Source organism: Ciconia boyciana, chromosome 36 (genome assembly GCF_034638445.1).
Source record: "Ciconia boyciana chromosome 36, ASM3463844v1, whole genome shotgun sequence".
Lineage (NCBI taxonomy): Eukaryota > Metazoa > Chordata > Aves > Ciconiiformes > Ciconiidae > Ciconia > Ciconia boyciana.
The window spans coordinates 239,262-264,120 of record NC_132969.1 but is presented as its reverse complement, the minus strand read 5'-3'; the positions used below and the strand labels follow the sequence as shown (position 1 = coordinate 264,120).

The 24,859-nt window shown below is 65.4% G+C and overlaps 3 protein-coding genes across 6 annotated transcripts; all 3 read right to left on the bottom strand.

The window, feature by feature from the left end:
- Positions 1–204: 204 nt before the first annotated feature.
- Positions 205–2,512, bottom strand: PRODH2 (proline dehydrogenase 2). Its single transcript, XM_072849083.1, has 11 exons — positions 2,461–2,512; positions 2,223–2,344; positions 1,947–2,140; positions 1,748–1,868; positions 1,564–1,641; positions 1,339–1,419; positions 1,088–1,234; positions 840–1,006; positions 657–767; positions 481–569; positions 205–385 (listed from the first exon to the last, which is right to left on the bottom strand). The coding sequence occupies exons 1-11, from the start codon at positions 2,510–2,512 to the stop codon at positions 216–218; spliced, it is 1,332 nt and encodes a 443-aa protein (XP_072705184.1). The 3' UTR covers positions 205–215.
- Positions 2,513–2,523: 11 nt separating this feature from the next.
- On the bottom strand, positions 2,524–15,525 carry LOC140645667 (eukaryotic translation initiation factor 3 subunit C-like). Of its 4 annotated transcripts, none has more exons than XM_072849117.1 (20): positions 15,447–15,525; positions 13,748–13,860; positions 13,598–13,663; positions 13,341–13,530; positions 13,133–13,258; positions 12,992–13,043; positions 12,787–12,905; positions 12,583–12,710; positions 12,355–12,502; positions 12,177–12,280; positions 11,951–12,092; positions 11,750–11,875; positions 10,371–10,464; positions 9,854–10,296; positions 6,181–6,544; positions 4,492–4,651; positions 3,161–3,226; positions 2,996–3,083; positions 2,760–2,922; positions 2,524–2,673 (listed from the first exon to the last, which is right to left on the bottom strand). In XM_072849117.1, the coding sequence occupies exons 2-20, from the start codon at positions 13,843–13,845 to the stop codon at positions 2,588–2,590; spliced, it is 2,763 nt and encodes a 920-aa protein (XP_072705218.1). In that variant the 5' UTR covers positions 13,846–13,860; positions 15,447–15,525; the 3' UTR covers positions 2,524–2,587. The 4 variants fall into 4 exon arrangements, with proteins under 4 accessions (XP_072705218.1, XP_072705219.1, XP_072705217.1 ...); XM_072849118.1 differs by having other exon boundaries at positions 15,451–15,469; XM_072849116.1 differs by lacking the exon at positions 15,447–15,525 and having other exon boundaries at positions 12,062–12,092; positions 13,748–14,055.
- A 1,309-nt stretch (positions 15,526–16,834) lies between these two features.
- Positions 16,835–24,557, bottom strand: CLN3 (CLN3 lysosomal/endosomal transmembrane protein, battenin). Its single transcript, XM_072849082.1, is given in 17 exon segments — positions 16,835–16,974; positions 18,004–18,178; positions 18,258–18,398; positions 18,469–18,562; positions 18,661–18,716; positions 19,368–19,436; positions 20,091–20,184; positions 21,131–21,227; positions 21,230–21,273; positions 21,974–22,046; positions 22,142–22,227; positions 22,331–22,410; positions 23,624–23,676; positions 23,742–23,851; positions 23,928–23,981; positions 24,394–24,427; positions 24,530–24,557. Coding segments are annotated over 16 exon segments (1,233 nt in total). The 3' UTR covers positions 16,835–16,974; positions 18,004–18,058.
- Positions 24,558–24,859: the final 302 nt, after the last annotated feature.

Sequence of the window (24,859 nt, the reverse complement as noted above, 5' to 3'; positions counted from 1 at the left end):
TCGGGGGGTCTCAGGGGTGTTTTGGGGTGCCTCAGAGTGTTTCAGGGTGCCTGAGAGCATTTCGGGGTGCCTGAGGGCATTTCGGGGTGCCTCAGGGGGGTGTTTTGGGGCATCTGAGGGCGTCTCGGCGTTCTCAGGGTGTTCGGGGGTGCCTCAGGGTGTTCCGGGGTGCCCGAGGTCCCTTTCGGGGTGCCCGCCGTCCGTTTCGGGGCGCCTCAGGCTCTCCGCAGGAGGCGTCTCCGCAGCTCACGGGCGAGGAGCCGTCTCTCCCGCCGAGCGCCCTGCAGCACCCCCTGATTCTCCTGCGCCCGCCGCGCCAGGTACGGCAGCGTCGCCTCCGCTCCCCCGTACGGCACCGACTTGTAGACGGCGTAACCGGCTTCGCCTACCCCAAACCGGGACGGGACGGGGGGGGTGAATTTTTTTTTTTGGGGGGGAGGGCACCCCAAAAGATGGCGGGGAGAGGCGGGGTCACCCTACCCAACGCCAGGGAGACGTGGTCGCACATCCCCAGCAGCTGCCCGAAGCAGACGCCGCCTCCTTGCCGGGGGATGCCCAGCTCCTCCATTCTGCCGCGAAACGGGGGTTCAGGGCTAAGTTGTTGGGGTTTTTTTGGGGGGGGGGGTCCCCTAAAATTTTAAGGGGGTGACACCCACCTTTGGGTGGCGTGGAGCACCGAGAGCTCGTTATGGGTGGCCACCATCACCCCCACGTCCTCCCTGTCCTGCGCCGCCAGCGCCAGCGCCAGCTCCAGGCACTCGCCGTAGCTGCCGGGAAAAGTTGGGGGGCTCGCTATAGGGCTCGACGCCCCTCCCCCCCCCCCAAAACCCCCAGGTTACCTGCGGTGGGTGTCATCTAAAGTGGGGTGCACCGGATCGGGGTCCCCCCCTTCCCTCGCCCGGCGCCGTTCCAATTCCAGGTACGCCCCTCGCACCAACTTCACCCCGAAACACACCCCCCGCCGCCGCGCCGTCGCCGCGTCCCCCGCCAACCGTTTCTTCCCGTCCTGTTGCGGGGGCGGGGGGGGGGTAAAGCTTTTAGCGTGGCGCCGTGGGGCTCTGCCCCATAACTCTGCCCCATAAGTTACCTGGAGATAAGCTTGGTAGGTGTTCCAGACCCACGGCGAAGCCCGGTTGTGCCGCGCCATCAAGGCCAAAGTCGTCAAACTCAACGCCGGGTTGACGTAGCTCTGCTCCGCGTCCACCAGCACCCGCACCCCCCGCGTCGCCGCGTACTAGGCGTACGGGGGATCCCCGTTGGTTGAGGGCCCCGCCCCCAATATCGCCTAGCTCCGCCTCCTTCTTTCCCCCAGCCCCACATCTCTGCCCCACGTCTCACCCCGGCTACGTCGTCCAGGCGCCGTAGCGAGACCCCCAAGTGCCGGTTCTCCTCCGGCGTCAGGCAGGCGAAGGTGGCGACCTGCGGCCGGTTTGGGGTAGTTTCCCCCGATTTAACCGATTTTCACCGAATTTCGGGGCTTTCCAGGATTGGGGGAGGGGCTAAAGGGGGGGAGGGGCTAATGTGGGGGAGGGGTGGAAGATTTGGGGGGCGGGGGGGGTTTACCTCGCCCCCCATCACCGCTGCCACCCGCTCCAGCGTCACCTCGGCCACCGGCTCCGCCAGCCGTCGTGACAGCGTCTCCTATGGGGAGATGTGGGTCGCGGTTGGGGGGCAGAGGGGCGGTGCCCCCCAATTTCCTCCCCCTTTATTTTTTTTGGGGGGGGGGGGTTACGCCCCCCAAACTCACGCAGAGGCGGGCGCTCATCAGGGCCGTCACCTTCAGCTGCATCATGGGCCGGGGGCCGGTGGCGGCCGCCAGCCCCACACATTCCAGCGCCGCCCCCCGGTTGGCTTCGTACCACTCCTCCCTGCCCCACACATAGGGGGAGAAGTAGGGCAGGAGGCCTTAAACCCCCGCTCCCCACCCCATAGCCAGCCCCACATACCCGTCTTTCTCCTGCCCCACATCTTCCTCGGTGGGGACGGCCAACATGGGGCGCAGCCCCACGGCGCGCAACCGCCCCGCCGCCGCCACCACCTCGGCGGGGGTCTCGCCCCCCACAAACTGCCCGTAGAAGGTGGCTCGCAGCAGCCCGCCCCATAGCCGGCTCCCCAAAACCCGTCGTGAGACTTCTAAGATCTATGGGGCAGAACGGTTAGACTCTGCCCCACGGCGCCGTGGGGCAGGGTGTGGGGTGGGGTGGGGGGGGTTTTTCTCTCACCGTGCCGGCGTGTCGGACCAGGCGGGGGAAGGCGCAGAGCCGCAGCACCAGCAGCGCCCGCACCAGCTCCCGCCCACTCTTCAACCGAAACGCCGTCCCCTCCCCAAAATTTAACGGGGTTCCTTTCGCCGTGGGGCGCCCACGGCGACCCCCCCCCGCTCCTGCCCCATGGCTGACGCTCAAAGGTCGGCGCTCGCCGTGGGGCAGGCGTTAAATCCTCCTTCCCCCCGCCCCCCACCCGCTTCGTCGTCACTCATTAACCTGGCCCCACACGGGTCAACGCTCCCCATAACGAGGCGAATCGGTGCCAAGTTGCTTTATTATATGTGGGGCGGAGCGCCATGGGGCAGGGGCCGCCGTGGGGCTCAGTAGTTGGAACCGCGCTCTTGTTGACGGTAACCACCGCGGCGTAAGTAGCCGCCGTCTCCTTTCCGGTAGCCGTCTTTTTGATCTGTGGGGCGGAGAGATGGGTGAGGTGGGTGGGCAGGGTGTGGGGCAGGGTGTGGGGCAGGATGTGGGGCAGGATGTGGGGCAGACCTCGGAAGTAGCCGCCGTAGGAGCCTTGTTTGTGGTCGAAGACCCGCTCGTTGTTCTCCACCAAGTTGCCCAACTTCTCGGCCAATTGGAGCGCCAGGTTCTGCTGCGCCGTCGGTTCCGTCCGATGCATCATCACCGTCTGCGTCGGTTGGTCAAGAGACGCCTGGAAGAAGGGCGGGACAAAGTCAAGCTCCACCCCACGGCCGCCCCACGGCCGCCCCACGGCACGGGCTCACCATCAGCTCCTCGTTGATGATCATCTTGCTGATGATGCTGTGAACCGTCGGCAGGTCCAGCTCAAACATGTCCGCCAGGATCTCCATGCTAACGAGGGGGAGGAGTCAGCCACGCCACGCCCATCCAACGCCCCACCCACACCACGCCCATGCCCCGCCCGTCACCTGATGGAGTCGTAAACGCTGCTGTAGGTGAAGAGATACGTGCGGAGTGACTCCTCTTGGATCTTCCTGGAGAACACGAGGTGGAGGTTGAAGGACACAAGATGGAGATGGAAGACACAAGATGGAGCTTGGAGACGCAAGATGGAGGTTGAAGGACGCGGGACGGAGATGGAAGGACGCGGGACGGAGATGGAAGGACGCAGGACGGAGATGGAAGGACGCAGGACGGAGGTTGAAGACACAAGATGGAGGTTGAAGGACGCGGGACGGAGGTTGAAGACACAAGATGGAGGTTGAAGGACGCGGGACGGAGGTTGAAGGACACGGGACGGAGATGGAAGGACGCGGGACGGAGATGGAAGGACGTGGGACGGAGGTTGAAGGACGCGGGACGGAGGTTGGAGACACAAGATGGAGGTTGGAGACACAAGATGGAGGTTGAAGGACGCGGGACGGAGGTTGAAGGACGCGGGACGGAGGTTGAAGGACGCGGGACGGAGGTTGGAGACACAAGATGGAGGTTGAAGGACGCGGGACGGAGGTTGAAGGACGCGGGACGGAGGTTGGAGACACAAGATGGAGGTTGAAGGACGTGGGACGGAGGTTGAAGACACAAGATGGAGGTTGAAGGACGTGGGACGGAGGTTGAAGACACAAGATGGAGGTTGAAGGACGTGGGACGGAGGTTGAAGGACGTGGGACGGAGGTTGAAGGACACGGGACGAAGGTTGGAGACACAAGATGGAGATTGGAGACACAAGATGGAGGTTGAAGGACGCGGGACGGAGGTTGAAGGACGCGGGACGGAGGTTGGAGACACAAGATGGAGGTTGAAGGATGCGGGATGGAGGTTGAAGAACGCGGGATGGAGGTTGAAGAACGCGGGATGGAGGTTGGAGACACAAGATGGAGGTTGGAGACACAAGATGGAGGTTGAAGGATGCGGGACGGAGGTTGAAGAACGCGGGATGGAGGTTGAAGACACAAGATGGAGGTTGAAGGACGCGGGACGAAGGTTGGAGACACAAGATGGAGGTTGGAGACACAAGATGGAGGTTGGAGGACGCGGGATGGAGGTTGAAGGATGCGGGACGGAGGTTGGAGACACAAGATGGAGGTTGAAGAACGCGGGATGGAGGTTGAAGAACGCGGGATGGAGGTTGGAGACACAAGATGGAGGTTGAAGGACGCGGGACGAAGGTTGGAGACACAAGATGGAGGTTGGAGACACAAGATGGAGGTTGAAGGACACAAGATGGAGGTTGAAGGATGCAAGACAACAGGCCCCGCCCCACAGCGCCCCCGCCCCACAGCGCCCCCACCCCACAGACCTGACCAGCATGGCGCGGACTTTCTTGGCCTCGGGGAAGAGGTCCCACACCTTCCCGTTCATCTTCTCATTGACCACGAAGCGGTGGCAGGTTCTCCAGTCGCCCATCTTCATCGCTTTGGACGCCGCCACCACGTGTTCCCGCATGGATTCCGGCGGTCCTGTGGGGCGGAAAAAAACACTTAGGGGGCAGAAGAATCACTTAGGGGGCAGAAGAATCTCTTAGGGGGCAGAAGAATCTCTTAGGGGGCAGAAGAAATGACTTAGGCATCAGAAGAATCACTTGGGGGCAGAAGAATCACTTAGGGGGCAGAAGAATCACTTAGGGGTCAGAAGAAAAGACTTAGGGGGCAGAAGAAATCACTTAGGGGGCAGCAAAAATTACGTAGGAGGCAGCAAACCCACACTTAGGAGGCAGAAGAATGACTGGGGGGGGGGGGGGGGGCAGAAAAAACCCACTTAGGGGTCAGACCCCCCCACTTAGGGGTCAGAAGAATCTCTTAGGGGCAGAAGAAATCACTTAGGGGGCAGAAGAATCTCTTAGGGGGCAGAAGAATCTCTTAGGGGGCAGAAGAAATGACTTAGGGGGCAGAAGAGTCAGAATCACTTAGGGGCAGAAGAGTCAGAATCACTTAGGGGGCAGAAGAATCACTTAGGGGGCAGAAGAAATGACTTAGGGAGCAAAAGAAATGACTTAGGGGGCAGCAAACCCCCACTTAGGAGGCAGAAGAACAACTGCGGGGGGGCAGAAAAACCCACTTAGGGGTCAGACCCCCCGCTTAGGGGGCAGAAGAATCACTTAGGGGGCAGAAGAATCACTTAGGGGGCAGAAGAAATGACTTAGGCGTCAGAAGAATCACTTAGGGGGCAGAAGAATCTCTTAGGGGGCAGAAGAATATCTTAGGGGCAGAAGAATATCTTAGGGGCAGAAGAATCACTTAGGGGGCAGAAGAATCTCTTAGGGGCAGAAGAATCACTTAGGGGCACAAGAAAAGACTTAGGGGGCACAAGAATCACTTAGGGGGCAGAAGAAATGACTTAGGTGTCAGAAGAATCACTTAGGGGGCACAAGAAAAGACTTAGGGGGCACAAGAAAAGACTTAGGGGTCAGAAGAATCACTCGGGGCAGAAGAAATGACTTAGGTGTCAGAAGAATCACTTAGGGGGCAGAAGAATCACTTAGGGGGCAGAAGAATGACTTAGGGGGCAGAAGAATCACTTAGGGGGCAGAAGAAATGACTTAGGCGTCAGAAGAATCACTTAGGGGGCAGAAGAAATGACTTAGGTGTCAGAAGAATCACTTAGGGGGCACAAGAAATGACTTAGGGGGCACAAGAAATGACTTAGGGGGCACAAGAAATGACTTAGGGGGCACAAGAAAAGACTTAGGGGTCAGAAGAATCATTCGGGGCAGAAGAAATGACTTAGGTGTCAGAAGAATCACTTAGGGGGCAGAAGAATCACTTAGGAGGCACAAGAAAAGACTTAGAGGGCACAAGAAAAGACTTAGGGGGCAGAAGAAAAGACTCAGGGGGCAGCAACCCCCCACTTAGGAAGCAGAAGAACGACTTGGGAGGCGCAGAAAAAACCCCCTTAGGGGTCCGCCCCCCGCTTAGGGGTCCGCCCCCCGCCCCCGGCAGGGTCCGCCCCCCCGCGCAGATCTCGGCGCGACCCACGGCCTGCCCCGCACCGAGCAGCGGCTGCCTCTCGCCCACGCGCAGCTGGTGGTGGAACTGCTTGCTGATCATGCGGCGGCGGGCGTCGAACTCGTGGGCCGCCATGTAAGGGATCTCCAGCAGCATGGCCGCCACCAGGTAGACGCACTCCAGCAGCTCCAGGTTGACGTGCATGTGGAAGGGGACCTGGCGCCGCTTCTCCACCTTCTCCTGCTCCGCGTTGCGCTCCTGCAGGCTGCGCAGCAGCAGGCCCTGCCCCAGCAGCTCCTTGGCGCGCCCCGAGGACTGGATGTCCAGGAGGGCGTTGTGGGCGTCCTTGATGAGGCCCTCGCGGAAGGCGCAGATGCCCAGTTGGACCATGGTGCGGTTGTAGAGGATCTGGGGGGAGAAGGGGGCGCGGGGTTATGGGGGGTTTGGGGCGGGGAGGAACGCTGGGGAGAGGGGTGAAGGACTTGGGGGGCAGAGAGGAACCCTATGGAGATGGGGTGAAGGACTTGGGTGAGGAGGAACCCTGGGGAGATGGGGTGAAGGAACCCTGGGGAGATGGGGTGAAGGACTTGGGGGAGGAACCCTGGGGAGATGGGGTGAAGGACTTGGGGGCAGAGAGGAACCCTGGGGAGATGGGGTGAAGGACTTGGGGGGCAGAGAGGAACCCTACAGAGATGGGGGTGGTGAAGGGCTTGGGGGGCAGAGAGGAACGCTGGGGAGATGGGGTGAAGGACTTGGGGGGGAGGAACCCTGGGGAGATGGGGTGAAGGACTTGGGGGGCAGAGAGGTGGGGAGGAACCCTATGGAGATGGGGTGAAGGAATGCTGGGGAGATGGGGTGAAGGACTTGGGGGCAGAGAGGTGGGGAGGAACCCTATGGAGATGGGGTGAAGGAACCCTATGGAGATGGGGTGAAGGACTTGGGGGAGGAACCCTGGGGAGATGGGGTGAAGGACTTGGGGGCAGAGAGGAACCCTATGGAGATGGGGTGAAGGACTTGGGGGACTTGGGGGGAGGAACCCTATGGAGATGGGGTGAAGGACTTGGGGGGGAGGAACCCTGGGGAGATGGGGTGAAGGACTTGGGGGGCAGAGAGGTGGGGAGGAACCCTATGGAGATGGGGTGAAGGACTTGGGGGCAGAGAGGAACCCTATGGAGATGGGGTGAAGGACTTGGGGGTGAGGAGGAACCCTATGGAGATGGGGTGGTGAAGGACTTGGGGGAGAGGAACCCTGGGGAGATGGGGGTGGTGAAGGACTTGGGGGGCAGGGAGCTGGAAGGAGAACGCTATGGGGATGGGGGTGAAGGACTTGGGGGGCAGAGGGGACCCCCCCATTGCCCCATAGGGACCCCGCGGGCACTTGGGGGGCAGAAGGGGCGACGCGGGCCAACCCCCCTCTGCAAACCGCTGGCTATAGAGAGCTCTATGGGGCTCTGTAGGAGTCTATAGGGGTCTGTAGGGGTCTATAGGGGTCTACAGGGGTCCATAGGGGCGTACAGGGCTCTATAGGGGTCTGTAGGGCTCTATAGGGGTCTGTAAGCATATGTAAGGCTATATAAGGCTCTATAGGAATCTACAGAGCACTGCAGGGGGCTATAGGGGTTTACAGGGCTCTGTAGAGCTCTGTAAGGTTCTATAGGGGTATATAAGAGTATATGCAGGTATATAGGAGTCTGTAGGGCTCTATATAGGTATATAGCGATCTATAGGGCTCTATAAAAGTCTGTAAGATTTTACAGTGCTCTACAGGAGTATAAAGGGGTCTGCAGGAGTATATAGGGGTCTGTAGGGCTCTATAGGGCTCTATAAGGGTCTCTAGGAGTCTAGACATCTCTATAGGGGTCTATAGGAGTCTATAGGGTCTATAGGGGCTGACCTGGACGGGGGGGTCAGCGTGCTGGATGTTGTTAGGGGTCTACAGGGGTCTGTAGGGCTCTATAAGGCTCTGTAGGAGTCTAGACATCTCTATAGGGGTCTATAGGGGTCTATAGGTGTCTATAGGGGTTTATAGGAATCTATAGGTGTCTATAGGAGTCTATAGGTGTCTATAGGGGTCTACAGGGTCTATAGGGGCCTACAGGGTCTACAGGGGCCGACCTGGACGGGGGGGTCGGCGTGCTGGATGTTGTTAGGGCTCTACAGGGGTCTGTAGAGCTCTATAAGGCTCTGTAGGAGTCTAGACAGCTCTATAGGGGTCTATAGGAGTCTATAGGGATCTATAGGTCTCTATAGAGGTCTATAGATCTCTATAGGGGTCTACAGGGGCCGACCTGGACGGGGGGGTCGGCGTGCTGGATGTTGTTAGGGCTCTACAGGGGTCTGTAGGGCTCTGTAGGAGTCTAGACAGCTCTATGGGGGTCTATAGGTGTCTATAGGGTCTATAGGGGCCGACCTGGACCGCGGGCTCGGCGTGCTGGATGTTGTTAGGGCTCTACAGGGGTCTGTAGAGCTCTATAAGGCTCTGCAGGAGTCTAGACAGCTCTATAGGGGTTTATAGGGTCTATAGGGGTCTGCAGGGTCTACAGGGTCTATAGGGGCCGACCTGGACGGGGGGGGTCGGCGTGCTGGATGTTGTTAGGGGTCTACAGAGGTCTGTAGGGCTCTATAAGGCTCTGTAAGAGTCTAGACATCTCTATAGGGGTCTATAGGAGTCTATAGGGGTCTACAGGGGCGCTGACCTGGATGGGGGGGTCGGCGTGCTGGATGTTGTTAGGGCTCTACAGGGGTCTGTAGAGCTCTATAAGGCTCTGTAGGAGTCTAGACAGCTCTATAGGGGTCTATAGGAGTCTATAGGGATCTATAGGTCTCTATAGAGGTCTATAGATCTCTATAGGGGTCTACAGGGGCCGACCTGGACGGGGGGGTCGGCGTGCTGGATGTTGTTAGGGGTCTACAGAGGTCTGTAGGGCTCTATAAGGCTCTGTAGGAGTCTAGACATCTCTGTAGGGGTCTATAGGAGTCTATAGGTGTCTATAGGAATCTATAGGTGTCTATAGGAATCTATAGGTGTCTACAGGAGTCTATAGGGGTCTACAGGGGCCTACAGGGTCTACAGGGGCCGACCTGGACGGGGGGGTCGGCGTGCTGGATGTTGTTAGGGCTCTACAGGGGTCTGTAGGGCTCTGTAGGAGTCTAGACAGCTCTATAGGTGTCTATAGGGGTCTATAGGGTCTATAGGGGCCGACCTGGACGGGGGGGTCGGCGTGCTGGACGCTGTTAGGGCTCTACAGGGGTCTGTAGAGCTCTATAAGGCTCTGTAGGAGTCTAGACAGCTCTATAGGGGTTTATAGGGTCTATAGGGGTCTACAGGAATCTATAGGGGTCTATAGGAGTCTATAGGGGTCTATAGGGGTCTACAGGGTCTATAGGGGCCTACAGGGTCTACAGGGGCCGACCTGGACGGGGGGGTCGGCGTGCTGGATGTTGTTAGGGCTCTACAGGGGTCTGTAGGGCTCTATAAGGCTCTGTAGGAGTCTAGACATCTCTATAGGGGTCTATAGGTGTCTATAGGAATCTATAGGTGTCTATAGGAGTCTATAGGTGTCTATAGGGGCCTACAGGGTCTACAGGGGCCGACCTGGACGGGGGGGTCGGCGTGCTGGATGTTGTTAGGGCTCTACAGGGGTCTGTAGGGCTCTGTAGGAGTCTAGACAGCTCTATGGGGGTCTATAGGGGTCTATAGGGTCTATAGGGGCTGACCTGGACGGGGGGGTCGGCGTGCTGGATGTTGTCCTGCAGGTGGGACATGAGCATGAGGTCGCGGGCCTGGAACCAGCGGCTGTGCAGGGCGTGGTGGTAGATGTGGCAGAGGATGGCGCAGGTGCGGATGCGGTCGGTGCGGTCCTTGGCGTAGACGTACTTGCAGAGGCGCTCCATCAGCGCCGCCGAGTCCTCCTCCTCCTCCTCCTCCTCCTCCTTCTCCTCCTCCTCCTCCTCGCCGCCTCCTTCCTCCCCGCCCCACGCCCGGGGCTCGCCCGCCCCACGGCGGTGAGCGCGGTAGTCGAATTTGTAGTAGGTGTGGAGGATGCGGCGCAGGTAGACGCGGCACAGCTCCTCCGTCGTCCCCTTCTCCTGCAGGTACCGCTGCAGGCGGGCGATGATGCCGCACACCCGCCCTTCGTCCTTCAGGTGGTCGACGTATTCTACGGGAGCGCCACTTAGGGGGCGGCCGACCCACGGCGCGACCCACGGCGCCGACCCGCGGGGCTCGGCTCACCTTGGGAGTGGGGGTCGGTGTTTTGCATGATCTTGGTGAACTCCTCGTCCATGCGCTCCACCAGCGTCAGGATGCAGCCGCGCACCCGGTAGGGCTGGGGGGGGCAGCGGCGGGCTAGGGGGCGGAGCCTCCAGCCCCACAGCGGCCTCCCCAGCCCCACAAGTGCTCCTCCAGCCCCATGGCTGCCTCCCCAGGACCCGCAACTCCCTCCCCCAGCCCTGTAATTGTGTTTTCCACAGCTATAACTGCTCCCCCAGCCCCATAACTACGTCCCCCAACCCCATAACCACGTCCCCCAGCCCCACAAGTGCCTCCTCCAGCCCCACAAGTGCTCCTCCAGCCCCATGGCTGGCTCCCCAAGACCCGCAACTCCCTCCCCCAGCCCTGTAATTGTCTTCTCCAGAGCTGTAACTGCTCCCCCAGCCCCATAACTACGTCTCCCAGCCCCACAGCGGCCTCCCCAGCCCCACAAGTGCTCCTCCAGCCCCACAGCGGCCTCCCCAGCCCCACAAGTGCTCCTCCAGCCCCATGGCTGCCTCCCCAGGGCCCGCAACTCCCTCCCCCAGCCCTGTAATTGTGTTTTCCACAGCTATAACTGCTCCCCCAGCCCCATAACCACGTCCCCCAGCCCCACAAGTGGCTCCTCCAGCCCCACAAGTGCCTCCTCCAGCCCCACAAGTGCCTCCCCAAGACCCACAAGTGCCTCCCCCAGCCCTGTAATTGTCTTCTCTGGAGCTGTAACTGCTCCCCCAGCCCCATAACTACGTCTCCCAGCCCCACAGCGGCCTCCCCAGCCCCACAAGTGCTCCTCCAGCCCCACAGCGGCCTCCCCAGCCCCACAAGTGCTCCTCCAGCCCCATGGCTGCCTCCCCAGGACCCGCAACTCCCTCCCCCAGCCCTGTAATTGTGTTTTCCACAGCTATAACTGCTCCCCCAGCCCCATAACCACGTCCCCCAGCCCCACAAGTGGCTCCTCCAGCCCCACAAGTGCTTCTCCAGCCCCACAAGTGCTTCCCCAAGACCCACAACTGCCTCCCCAGTCCCCCAACCGCCCCTCCAGCCCCCAACTCCCTCCCCCAGCCCCCAACTGCCCCCAGCCCAACTCCCCCCAGCCCCCCAACTGCCCCCTCCAGCCCCCAACCGCCCCTCCAGCCCCCCAACTCCCCCTCCAGCCCCCAACTCCCTCCCCCAGCCCCCAAGTCCCCCTCCAGCCCCCAACTCCCCCAACCGCCCCTCCAGCCCCCCAAGTCCCCCCTCCAGCCCCCAAGTCCCCCGCAGCCCCCAACTCCCCCTCCAGCCCCTCATCTCCCTCCCCAGCCCCCAACTCCCCCCCCAGCCCCCAAGTCCCCCCCCAAGTCCCCCCGCCCCAGCCCCCCAACCTGCTCGGGGTTGCCCAGGTTCTCCGACTCCTCCACGATGTTCTCCCCGATGAAGATCTCCGGGTGGGCGAAGAGGATGTCCAGCAGCTCCTCGATGCAGCCCAGGCACTTCTGCCACATCTCCGGCTGCCCCCCAAGTAATTACAAAGCCCTTGAGCCTCTGCCCCACATCCCGCCCCACATCCCGCCCCACATCCCCACCTTCATGTAGGTCGCCAGGTTGGGGTTGTAGTCGTAGAGCGAGGCGATGATGTTGAATTTAATCTTCACCTCCAACGCCACCCCCAAATTATTCTCGTTGGCGATGCTCACCAACAACTGCAACAGCTCGATCTGCGCCGCCCTGCGCGACAAAGGGAAGGAAAAAAGCGGGGCTCGGCCCCACGGCGCCGGCCCCACGGCGCCGGCCCCACGGCGGGCTCCTCACCGGTCCGTCCCCTTCTTCCCCCGCGCCTGAAGGATCTCGTTGAGCTTCTTCACCACCACCGCGTGGTTGATCTCCGTCCCCTTGGCGAACATCTTGGGCTTCTCCTACGCGGAAGCCGCACCAACTTAGGGGGCGCCCGCCCCACGGCGCGCCCCCCAACCTCCGCCCCACGCCTCACCTTGACCAGGGGGACGCCGCCCTTCACCTTCTCCCACTCGCCGCCCTCGTTGTCCTCCTCTTCCTCCTCGTACTTGCGGCTCTTGCGGTCGTGCTTCTTCTTCGCCTTCTCCTCCCGTTTCTTCTCCCCTCCCTTCTTGTCCTCGTCCCTGCCGTGCCCGGCCCCACAAGTTAGGGGGCGCGCCACCCCCCCGCCCCCCCTGCCCCACACTTATGGGGCGCCCCATACTTTTTCAAGAACTTGGAGGCCAGCGAGGTGTACTTCCCCTCGTCCTCGTCCGACTCCGAGTCCGTGTCCGAGTCGGAGGAGCCCCAATCTTCCTCCTCGTCCGACTCCTCTTCCTCGTCGTCCTCCGCCTGCCGTGGGGTGGGGGAGCGCTTAGGGGTCAGCCCCATAACCCCTCCGCCCCACAGCTCCGCCCCCCAAGCTGACCTCCATCTTCTTCAGGTAGCGCCCGCGCGCGTCCCCGCCGGCCTCCTTCTTCTTCAGGAAAGCGGCGGCGCCGACGCCGTCCTCGTCCTCCTCCTCCTCCGAGGACGAAGAGGTGGAGCCTAACCCAAAAGGGGGCGGAGTCAAGCCCTGCCCCACACATCCCCGCCCTGCCCCACACATCCCCGCCCCGCCCCACACCGCTCACCCTCCGAATCCCGGCTCTTCTTCTCCTCGTCCTCATCCGACTGCTCCGGGTTCTGCAAAACGCCGCCGTGGGGAGAAAGAAAAGCTTCCCCCCCGCCCCACAGCCTGCCCCATAGCCTGCCCCATAGCCCGCCCCACACACCTGCTTGTAGTTAGCGATGTGGGTCTCGTAATCCCGGTTGTACTTGCGGATCTTCTGCCGCAGGGTGCTGAGCGCTTTGGCGTTGTTCTTGTTCATCTTCTTCTTCCCTTCTTTATCCTCCCACAGCTACGACACAGCCGCCCCCAAAACTCCATCAAACCCCGCCCCACGGCGCGCCCCACGGCGCGCCCCACGGCGCGCCCCACACCTCGTTAAGGTAATCTTCCAAATCGGCCAAGATGCGGACGTAGAATCGGGGGACGCCCTCCTTGTCCACGATGCTCTTGGCTTTGCCGTAGGCTTTGCCCAACAGCTCGAACTCCTCCAGGCACTTGGTGACGTCGCGGATTTTCATGGCGTTGCGGATGGTTTTGATCAGGTTGGTCAATTCCTCGAATCTATGGGGCCGGCTGTGGGTCAGCCCCACGGCGTTCCAACCCCCCGCCTCCCCGCCGCTCTCCGCACCGTTTATCCTTCGCGCTCCGCACCACGCGTTTGGTGTCCTCCTCGTCCTCGCTCAGTAAAATGGGTCTGAAAGAACAAGAAAGAGGGGGGGGGGGAAGTGTGGGGCGGCCCCACGGCGTGCCCCACGGCGCGCCGGACCCCACGTCTTACTTGCTGTAGTTGCCCCCCACGGGTTTGGTCACTAATTCGTCTCCCGAAACGGAGGATTCCGACTCGCTGTCGGAGCCCGTGGTGAAGAAACGCGACATGGCGGCGGCGTGGGGCTGGAAAGGGGGAGTTGGGGGTCGGACCCACGGCGGGGCTGGGACCCACGGCGGAGCTGGGACCCACGGCGGGGGCTGGGACCCACGGCGGGGGCTCTGCCCGGCTCCGCGCATCTCGCCGGCGCTGGTCAGGCTGGGGCGCTGCCCCATGGATCCCTCCCTCCCTGAGGTACCTGCCCCACAGATTCGCCGGCCCCACAGATTCCCCAGCCCCACAGACCCACCTGCCCCATAGATTCCCCGGCCACAGATTCCCCGGCCCCACAGATTCCCTGGCCCCACAGACCCACCTGCCCCATAGATTCCCCGGCCACAGATTCCCCAGCCCCACAGATTCCCTGGCCCCACAGACCCACCTGCCCCATAGATTCCCCGGCCACAGATTCCCCGGCCCCACAGACCCACCTGCCCCATAGATTCCCCGGCCACAGATTCCCCGGCCCCACAGACCCACCTGCCCCATAGATTCCCCGGCCACAGATTCCCCGGCCCCACAGATTCCCTGGCCCCACAGACCCACCTGCCCCATAGATTCCCTGGCCCCACAGATTCGTGCTCCCCAGAATCATCTCTGGGTCACTCCCCCATGGACCCGCCTGCCCCATGGATCCCCCAGCCCCACAGCTACACCCATTGCTATGGCAGCCCCACAGATTTCCTGGCCCCATAGGTTTGTCTGCCCCACAGATTCCTTTCCCCCTAGATCTGCACACCGCCCGCAGCCCCCAAGATTTCCCCACCCCATAGATGTTAATGCCTACACGTCCCCCAGCCCCACAGACACGCCAGCCCCACAGATTCCCCCAGCCCCACATGTCTCTCCCCATACAGCTGCCTGCCCCACAGCTCCCCCCAAATCCACCCGCCCCACGGCTTCCCTGGCCCCACAGCTCCTCCTGCCCTAGAGATCCCCCAGCCCCACCCACCCCACACCTTACCCAGCCCCACAGCTCCCTGGGCCCCACAGCTCCCTCCCCCATGGATCCTCCAGCCCCACAGCTCCCCCTGCCCCACACCTACCCCCCTCCCCGAGCCCCACAGATCCCGCAGCCCCACAGCCCCCAGCTCCACCTGCCCCACACCTTACCCAGCCCCATAGATCCGCCTGCCCCACAGCTCCCTTCCCCCCGTGGATCCCCCAGCCCCATAGATCCACCTACCCCACACTTCACCCAGCCCCACAGCTCCTCCTGCCCCATAGATCCACCCACCCCACCGATCGCTCCCCCCTCCCCGAGCCCCACAGCCCCACGGATCCCCCGGCCCCACAGCTCCCCCCGCCCCATAGACCCCCCGCCCCACACCGTACCCAGCCCCATAGATCCACCCACCCCACCGATCGCTCCAGCCCCACAGCCCCACCCACCCCACGGATCCCCGGCCCCACAGCTCCCCCTGCCCCACAGATCCGCCCGCCCCACACCTTACCCAACCCCACAGCTCCCCAGGCCCCACAGCCCCGCTCCCCCCACCTCCCCGGGCCCCACGGATCCCCTGGCCCCACAGCTCTGCCCCCTCCCCCGCCCCATAGACCCCCCCCTCCCGCCCCACACCTCCCCGCCCCCCATCGCCCCTCCCCCCCGCACTCGCACGCGGCAGCAGCGACGTTTCCCGACTCCGGGCCGCGAGCGGATGGCGCCTGCGCGCGGAAGTGACGTCACAGGCCCGCCCCCACGCCCCACCCCCCCACCTCCACGCGGGGACCGATGGGAAACCGAGTCCTGGCGGGGCCCCACCCCCCGGACCACGCCCCCCCAGCAAAAAAGCCACGCCCCTTCAAAAAAAGCCACGCCCCCCCCGGGGTCAGCAGCCGGGCGGGGTCAATGGGTTTATTGGGTCCGCGTCGCCGTGGGGCAGAGCCGTGGGGCACGGGGCGCTGTGGGGCAGAGCTGTGGGGCACAGGAGTCCGTGTCGCTGTGGGGCAGAGCCATGCGGCCCAGGGCTCTGTGGGGCAGAGCTGTGGGGCACAGGAGTCTGGGTCAGCGTGGGGCAGAGCCATGGGGCACAGGGGCTCAGGCTGCCGTGGGGCAGAGATGTGGGTCGCAAGAGTCCGTGATACTGTGGGGCAGAACCGTGGGGCACAAGGCTCTGTGGGGCAGAGGTGTGGGTCACAAGAGTTCATGCCACCGTGGGGCAGAGATGTGGGTCACAAAGAGTCTGTGCTGCAGTGGGGCAGAGCCGTGGGGCACAGGAGTCTGTGTTGCCGTGGGGCAGAGCCGTGGGGCACAGGAGTTCAGGCTGCTGTGGGGCAGAGTTGTGGGTCACGGAAGTCCGTGCTGCCCTGGGGCGGAGCCGTGGGGCCTGGGGCTCTGTGGGGCAGAGCTGTGGGGCACAGGAGTCCGTGTTGCCATGGGGCGAGCCAGGGGTCCCAAGGCTCTATGGGGCAGAGATATGGGTTACAGCAGTCTGTGTCGCCATGGGGCAGAACCGTGGGTCCCAGGAGTTCATGCCGCTGTGGGGCAGAGCCGTGGGTCACAAGAGTCTGTGTCGCCACGGGGCAGAGCTGGGGGCCCCTGAGCTCCGTGGGGCAAAGCCATGGGTCCCGGGGGTTCAGGCCGCCGTGGGGCAGAGGTGTGGGTCCCAGCGGTCCATGTTGCCGTGGGGCAGAGCCTGGCCTCTGCGGCGCACGACTGTGGGTCCCGAGGTTCCTTGTTGCTGTGGGGCAGAGCTGTGGGTCCTGGGGGGTCCACGTTGCTGTGGGGCAGAGCCGTGGGTCCCGAGACTCGCTGCCGCCGTGGGGCAGAGCTGTGGGTCTTTTGTCTCTCTGCTGCTGTGGGTCCCAGGTCCGCCCACAGCTGTGGGGCAGAGATGTGGGTCCTGGGTCTCCCCATTGCTGTGGGTCGCAGTCCTCCCCACCGCCGTGGGGCAGAACCGTGGGTCCTGTATCTCCGCTCTGCTGTGGGTCACAGTCCTCCCCACTGCCGTGGGGCAGAGCCGTGGGTCCCATACCTCCCTCCCACGCCGTGGGGCAAAACTGGGGGTTGCATACCTCTGCTCCACCGTGGGGCAGAGCCGTGGGTCCCATACCTCCCTCCTGCTGTGGGGCAGAGCCGTGGGTCCCGTACCTCTGCTCCACCGTGGGGCAGAGCCGTGGGTCCTGTACCTCCCCCTGTGCTGTGGGGCAGAGCTGTGGGTCCCGTACCTCTGCTCCACCATGGGGCAGAACCATGGGTCCCACATTTCCCCCCTGCTGTGGGGCAGAGCCGTGGGTCCCGTACCTCTGCTCCACCGTGGGGCAGAGCCATGGGTCCTGTACCTCCTCTCTGCCATGGGGCAGAGCTGTGGGTCCCACATGTCCCGTTTTCTGTGGGGCAGAGCTGTGGGTCCCATCCCTCCCTCCTGCCATGGGGCAGAGCCGTGGGTCCCGTACCTCCCCCCCGCTGTGGGTCCCAGTCCTCCCCACCGCTGTGGGTCCCACCTCTCTCCCCCGCGCCGTGGGGCAGAGCCGTGGCTCCCATCCCTCTGCTCCACCATGGGGCAGAGCTGTGGGTCCCGTACCTCCCCCCCGCTGTGGGGCAGAGCCGTGGGTCCCCTACCTCCCCCCTGCTGTGGGTCCCACTTCTCCCCCCCCGCCGTGGGTCCCACCTCTCCCCCCCACCCCCGCCGTGGGGCAGAGCTGTGGGTCCCGTACCTCCCCCCCGCTGTGGGGCAGAGCCGTGGGTCCCCTACCTCCCCCCTGCTGTGGGTCCCACCTCTCTCCCCCGCCATGGGGCAGAGCCGTGGGTCCCCTACCTCCCCCCTGCCGTGGGTCCCACTTCTCCCCCGCCGTGGGGCAGAGCCGTGGGTCCCGTACCTCCCGCCTGCCGTGGGTCCCACTTCTCCCCCCCGCCGTGGGGCAGAGCCGTGGGTCCCCTACCTCCCCCCTGCCGTGGGTCCCACCTCTCTCCCCCGCCGTGGGGCAGAGCCGTGGGTCCCCTACCTCCCCCGCCGTGGGTCCCACCTCTCCCCCACCCCGCCGTGGGGCAGAGCTGTGGGTCCCCTACCTCCCCCTGCCGTGGGTCCCACTTCTCCCCCCGCCGTGGGGCAGAGCCGTGGGTCCCCTACCTCCCCCGCTGTGGGTCCCACCTCTCTCCCCCGCTGTGGGGCAGAGCCATGGCTCCCATCCCTCCGCTCCACCATGGGGCAGAGCCGTGGCTCCCGTACCTCCTCTCCGCCGTGGGGCAGCCCCATGGCTCGCCGGCCCCTCCCCCGCCGTGGGTCAGCCCCCTCGACAGAAGAAGCCGTGGGCCCCCAGCGCCGCCCCCCCGGCGAGCGCGATCCCCACCGTGTCGGCCGTCGCCGCCACCGCCATGGCGAAGTCCCGCCCCTCGGGCGCCGCCTACGACCCCGCCCGCCTCACTTAGGGGGCCTGCCCCACACCTGCCCCACACTTTCCCCTCCCCCCGCCCCACACCCACCTCTAGGGCCACGTTGAGGAAGGCGTTGCCGTAGGCCGCGCCCCCCACCAGCCCCTCCCACCCCACCACGGCGAAAGCCGCGGCCAATCCGGGGAGGAAGGGGACGGCCACGGCGGCCAATAGCAGGAGAGCGTTCAGCATCTGTGGGGCAAGGCGCGGGTCAGGCTATGGGGCGCGCTATGGGGCCGCCCCACTGATTCGCGAAGGGAACCTGCAGGAGGGCGAGGAGCCAGAGGCGGCGCAGGCGGAGGCAGCGCAGGGAGGAGCGGGAGGCGAAGACGCCGGCCTGGTAGAGCAGCTGGTACCTGTGGGGCAGGGACATGGGGGGCTGCCCCACGGCGCGCCCCACGGCGCGCCCCACACGGCCCCCCCGCCCCCCCCCGTTCGTGGTTGGGGGGCTCACCAGCGGTATTGCTCGGCGTGGGTCAGGACGGAGGCGGGGAAGTAGAGGAGCTCGAGCTGGGAGAGAAGAGGGGGAGGCGTGGGGCTGGCCCCACGGCGCGCGTCTCGGGCCCGTAGCGCCTGCCCCATAGCAGGCACCCCAGCCCCACAGCACCGCCCCAGCCCCATAGCGCTCCTGCCCCACAGCACCTGCCTCATAGCACCCAGTTCAACCTCATGGTGCCTGCCCCATAGCAGCTCCCAGCCCCATAGCACCCACCCCAGCCCCACACAGCCCAGCCCCATAGCACTCCTGCCCCACAACACCTGCCCCATAGCACGCACCTCAACCCCATGTTGCCTGCCCCATAGCACCCACCCCAGCCCCACAACACCGCCCCAGCCCCATAGCACTCCTGCCCCACAGCACTCACCTCAGCTCCACTGTGCCTGCCCCATAGCACCCCCCTGCCCCACAGCAGCTCCCTCACAGCACTCCAGCCCCATAGCACCCACTCCACCCCCGTGACCCCCAGCCCCACAGCACCCAGCCCCACAGCACCCACCCTCCCGCCCCCCAGCCCCACATCCCCCAGCCCCACAGCTCCCCAGCTCCCCCAGCCCCACAACAACCCCCAGCCCCCAGCCCCCAGCTCCCCCCGAGCCCCACATCCCCCAGCCCCCAGCTCCCCCCAGCCCCACGGCCGCCCCACGGCCGCCCCCACGCACCAGCCCCTGGTTGATGAAGTACTCGGCGAAGTAGACGAGGGCCAAGGGCCCGGCCTGGCGCAGGACGCCCTGGGGGAGGGGGGGCGCTGCCCCACACATCCGGGCACCCCCCAGCCCCACAGCTCCCCCAGCCCCACATCCCCCCAGCCCCACATTCCCCCAGCCCCACATCCCCGCCAGCCCCACATCCTCTCTCCAGCCCCACATCCTCTCTCCAGCCCCACAATTTCCCGAGCCCCACATCCCCCCAGCCCCACAGCTCCCCGCCAGCCCCACATCCTCTCAACCCCACATCTCCTCTCCAGCCCCACAGCTTCCCCAGCCCCACAACTCCCCGAGCCCCACAACTGCCTGAGCCCCACATCCCCCCAGCCCCACAGTTCCCTCAACCCCACATCCCCCACACCCCACATTCCCCACATTCCCCCAGCCCCACATTCCCCCAGCCCCACATCCCTCCAGCCCCACAGCTCCCTGCCAGCCCCACATCCCCCCAGCCGCACATCTTCTCAACCCCACATCCCCTCTCCAGCCCCACAGCTTCCCCAGCCCCACAACTCCCCGAGCCCCACAACTCCCCGAGCCCCACATCCCCCCCAGCCCCACAGTTCCCTCAACTCCACATCCCCCACACCCCCACATTCCCCACATCCCCCCAGCCCCACATCCCCCCAGCCCCACAGCTCCCCCCAGCCCCACATCCCCCCCAGGGTCCCCCCTCACCTTTGTCACCCGCCACTTCTCCCCCAGCGTCAGCCCCACGGCCGGGGGGGGCGGCTCCGTGGGGCGCGGGGGGGGCCCCAGCAGGAAGAAGTAGCTATGGGGCAGGGGAGCGAGAAAACAGGGGGTCAGGGTACATGGGGCTGCCCCACGGCTCTGCTCCCCACAGACACAGGGATGCCTGAGACCCACACCTCTGCCCCACAGCAAGGTGGACCTCTGGGACCCACATCCCTACCCCATGGCTCTGCCCCACATCCCGGCTCTACAGTGACATGGATGTCTGAGACCCACAGCTCTGTCCCATGCCTCTGCCCCACAGCTCTGCCCCACGGCAAGGTGGACCCCTGGGACCCCCATCCCCGCCCCACATCCCCACCCCACAGCGACATTAACACCTGTGACCCACAGTTCTGCCCCACGGCAAGGTGGACCCCTGGGACCCCCATCCCCGCCCCACATCCCTGCCCCACAGCGACATTAACACCTACGACCCACACCTCTACCCCACAGTTCTGCCCCACAGCAAGGGGGACCCCTGGGATCCCCATCCCCGTCCCCCATCCCCGCCCCACAGCAACATTAACATCTGCGACCCACAGTTCTGCCCCACGGCAAGGTGGACCCCTGGGACCCCCATCCCCGCCCCACATCCCCGCCCCACATCCCTGCCCCACAGCGACATTAACACCTGTGACCCACACTTCTGCCCCACAGCTGTGCCCCACAGTAAGGGGGACCCCTGGAACCCCCATCCCTGTCCCCCATCCCCACCCCACAGCGACATTAACATCTGCGACCCACACCTCTGCCCCACAGCTCTGCCCCACAGCAAGGGGGACCCCTGGAACCTCCATCCCTGCCCCCGGCTCTACCCCACATCCCTGCCCCACATCCCTGCCCCCCAGCAACACGGACAGCAGATCCCCACGGCTCTGCCCCACAACAACGGCGATGCCCGAGACCCACGCCTCTGCCCCACAGCTCTGCCCCACGGCGAGGGGGACCCCCGGGACCCCCCCTCCCCGCCCCCCAGCCCGTACCTGAGGAGGGTGAGGGGCGGCACGGCCAGGGCGGGCAGGAGGGCGCGGGGGAGGGGCAGCCCGGCCTGCAGGAGCGCCCCATAGGCCAGGGCCCCCCCAGCCCCGCCGCCCCCGTCCCCGAGGACCAGCAGGAGAGGCCCAGCCTGCCGGGGGGGAGCGCTGCCCCACGGCTCTGCCCCACGGCTCTGCCCCACGGCGCCGCCCCACGGCGTTCCCCCCCATGCAACCCCAGCCCCACATCAGCGCCCCCAGCCCCACCCCCTCTGGCCCGGCCCCATAGCACCCTTCCAGCCCCACATCGCCCCCAGCCCCACAACTAACCTCCCAGCCCCATAGCAGCCCCCAGTCACTCTCCGGCCCCACATGCTCCTGTCCAGCCCCATAGCACCCTTCCAGCCCCGCATTGTTCCCTCAGCCCCATAGCACCTCCCAGCCCCACAACCACTCCCCAACCCCACATCATCTCCCCCCAGCCCCACATCATCCCCATAGCCCCACATCACCCCCCAGCCCCACAGAGTCTCCCCTGCCCCACAGAGTCCCCCAGCCCCACAACCCCCCAGCCCCACATCATCCCCCAGCCCCACAATGTCCCCCCAACCCCACGTCATCCCCCAGCCCCACACCCCCCAGCCCCATATCATCCCCCAGCCCCACAACCCCCCAGCCCCACATTGTCCCCCAACCCCACGTCATCCCCAGCCCCACACCCCCCAGCCCCACATCATTCCCCAGCCCCACACCCCCGCAGCCCCACACCCCCTCCCCAGCCCCACACCCTCCCCAGCCCCACATCATCCCCCAGCCCCACACCGTCCCCAGCCCCACGGCGTCCCCCCATACCTGGGGTACGCGGCGGCGAGCGCCAGGAAGGTGACCTCCCCCCGCCCCGGCGCGGCGGTGGCCAACACCACGCCTATGGGGCCAGCCCCACACATCGTCATCCCCCCCAACTTCGTGACGCCGGCCCCACGGCGTCCGCCCCACACCCTTCCCCGGCCCCATACGCACCCCCCAAGCCGACGGCCACGCCCGCGGCCGAGGCCACCAAGGCGAAGCTGCCCCACGCGCAGAGAGCGGCGACGACCACGCGGGGGCTGTGGGGCGAGAAAGGGGGCGGGGGTCGGGGGAACCCGGGGGGGGGGCCGGGCCGGGCCCCCCAAGTGCTGCCCCACACGTCTCGGCCCCGCCCGCGCTTACTTGTAGGGCAGGAGGTGGACGACGAAAGGAGCCACCAGCTTGATGAGGAGCGTGGGGAGGATGTCGGCCAGCAGCACCGCCTGGGGCGACCCACAGATGGGGGGCGACCCATGGATGGGGGGTGACCCATGGATGGGGGGCGACCCACGGATGGGGGGCGACCCATGGATGGGGGTGACCCATGGATGGGGGCGACCCACGGATGGGGGTGAGCCACGGATGGGGGTGACCCATGGATGGATGGGGGTGAGCCATGGGTTGGGGGCTGACCCACGGGTTGGGGGTGACCCACGGGTTGGGGGCTGACCCACGGATGGGGGTGACCCATGGGTTGGGGCTGACCCACGGATGAGGGGCTGACCCATGGGTTGGGGGCTGACCCACAGGTTGGGGGCTGACCCACGGGTTGGGGGGCTGACCCATGGGTTGGGGGGCTGACCCACGGATGGGGGTGACCCACGGGTTGGGGGGCTGACCCACGGATGGGAGTGACCCATGGGTTGGGGGGTGACCCACGGGTTGGGGGGCTGACCCACGGATGGGGGTGACCCATGGGTTGGGGGGTGACCCATGGGTTGGGGGGTGACCCACGGATGGGGGTGACCCATGGGTTGGGGGGCTGACCCACGGGTTGGGGGGCTGACCCACGGGTTGGGGGTGACCCATGGGTTGGGGGGCTGACCCACGGATGGGGGTGACCCACGGGTTGGGGGGCTGACCCACGGATGGGAGTGACCCATGGGTTGGGGGGTGACCCACGGGTTGGGGGGCTGACCCACGGGTTGGGGGGTGACCCATGGGTTGGGGGGCTGACCCACGGGTTGGAGGAGTGACCCACAGATGGGGGGTGACCCATAGAGGCAGGGAGATTCTATGGGGCGAGGCAATGACCCATAGATGTGGAGCAGCCCCATGGAGAAAATGAGTGACCCACAGATTGGGGCTGACCCCCAGGTGTGGGGCAGACCCCCAGATGAGAAGCAACCCATGGAGAGAGGAGCTGCCCCATAGACTGGGGGGCAGCAACCTACAGACGGGGGGCAGCCCCACAGACAGGGGGCAGCCCCACAGACCGGCGGCGTGACCCACAGATGGGGGGCAGCCCCACAGACGGGGGGCAGCCCCACGGCGCCACGCCCCCCTCAACCAACCCCGCTATGGGGCAGCCCCATACCACAGCCCCTGCCCCACCCAACCACCGTAGGGCCCGCCCCCTACCCAGACCCCGCCCCCCATAGCCACACCCCTTCAAGCCCCGCCCCTCGAGCCCCACCCCCAAGCCCCGCCCCTTACCCCGGTGGAGACGGGGTTGCAGTCATAGCCGGAGCCGTTCCTGTGGGGCGCCGACACCTGGGGGGGGGGAGGGAAACCACGGGGCGTGGGTGGGGGAGGGCAGCCGTGGGGGAGGGGCGGGGTGGGGGAGGGGCAGGAACCCACCTGCGCCCCTGGCGGGGCTCCAGGATATCGCGGGCGGCGCTGAGCATCAGCACGTAGGGGAGGTTGTTGCAGAGCCCCAGGATCCTGGGGGGGGGGAATCAGTGGGGCGGGATCTATGGGGCGGGAGCTATGGGGCAGGTGCTATGGGCGGGCCCCTCACCAGAAAGCGGCTCCGTTCCTCCAATGGGTGCTCGGCGGCTGCGGGGGTCCTCGGCTGTGGGGAGGGGTGGGGGAGGGTGAGTGGGGCAGGGTGTGGGGCGGGGCTCAGGGGATAGGTTATGGGGCTGGTTGTGGGTCTAAGAAAAAGTTGTGGGGCTGGCGGGAGGTTAGGGGCTGGCTGTGGGGCTGGCGGGAGGTTAGGGGCTGGCTGTGGGTCTAGCAACAAGTTATGGGGCTGGCTGTGGGTCTAAGGAGAAGTTATGGGGCTGGTGAGAGCTTATGGGGCTGGTTGGGGGTCTAAGGAGAAGTTATGGGGCTGACAGGAGCTTATGGGGCTGGCTGTGGGTCTGAGGAGAAGTTATGGGGTTGGCTATGGGGCTGACGAGAGGTTATGGGGCTGGCTGGGGGCCTAAGAGGAAGTTATGGGGCTGGCTATGGGGCTGGGGGCAGCTTATGGGGCTGGTTACGAGTCCGAGAGCGGGTTGTGGGGCTGGGGGCGAGCTATGGGGCAGGTTATGGGGCGGGCTGTGGGGCTGGCAGCGGGCTGTGGGGCTGGGGCCGGTTGTGGGGCGCGCTGTGGGGCTGGGCCGCTGTGGGTCTCACCCGGCAGCAGCGGCTCCTGCTCCGCCATGGCCGCGGGGGGAGGAGGCGGCGCCCCGGGTCATGTGACCCCGCGCGCACGTGATCGCCGCGCTCACGTGACCCCGCGCGCACGTGACCGCGCTGCTGCCGCCGGGGTGGGGAGGAGGGCGGAACTGTGGGGCCGGAGCTGTGGGGCTGCCCCACGGCGCGGGGCCGGGAGGACGCGTGCCCCACAGCCCCCCGCCCCACAGCCCCGCCCTCCTGCCCCATAGCGCCTCCCATTCTGCCCCACACCCCCTCCTGCCCCACACCCCGCCCTGCATTTTGCTCCTCCTGCCCCATAGCACCTCC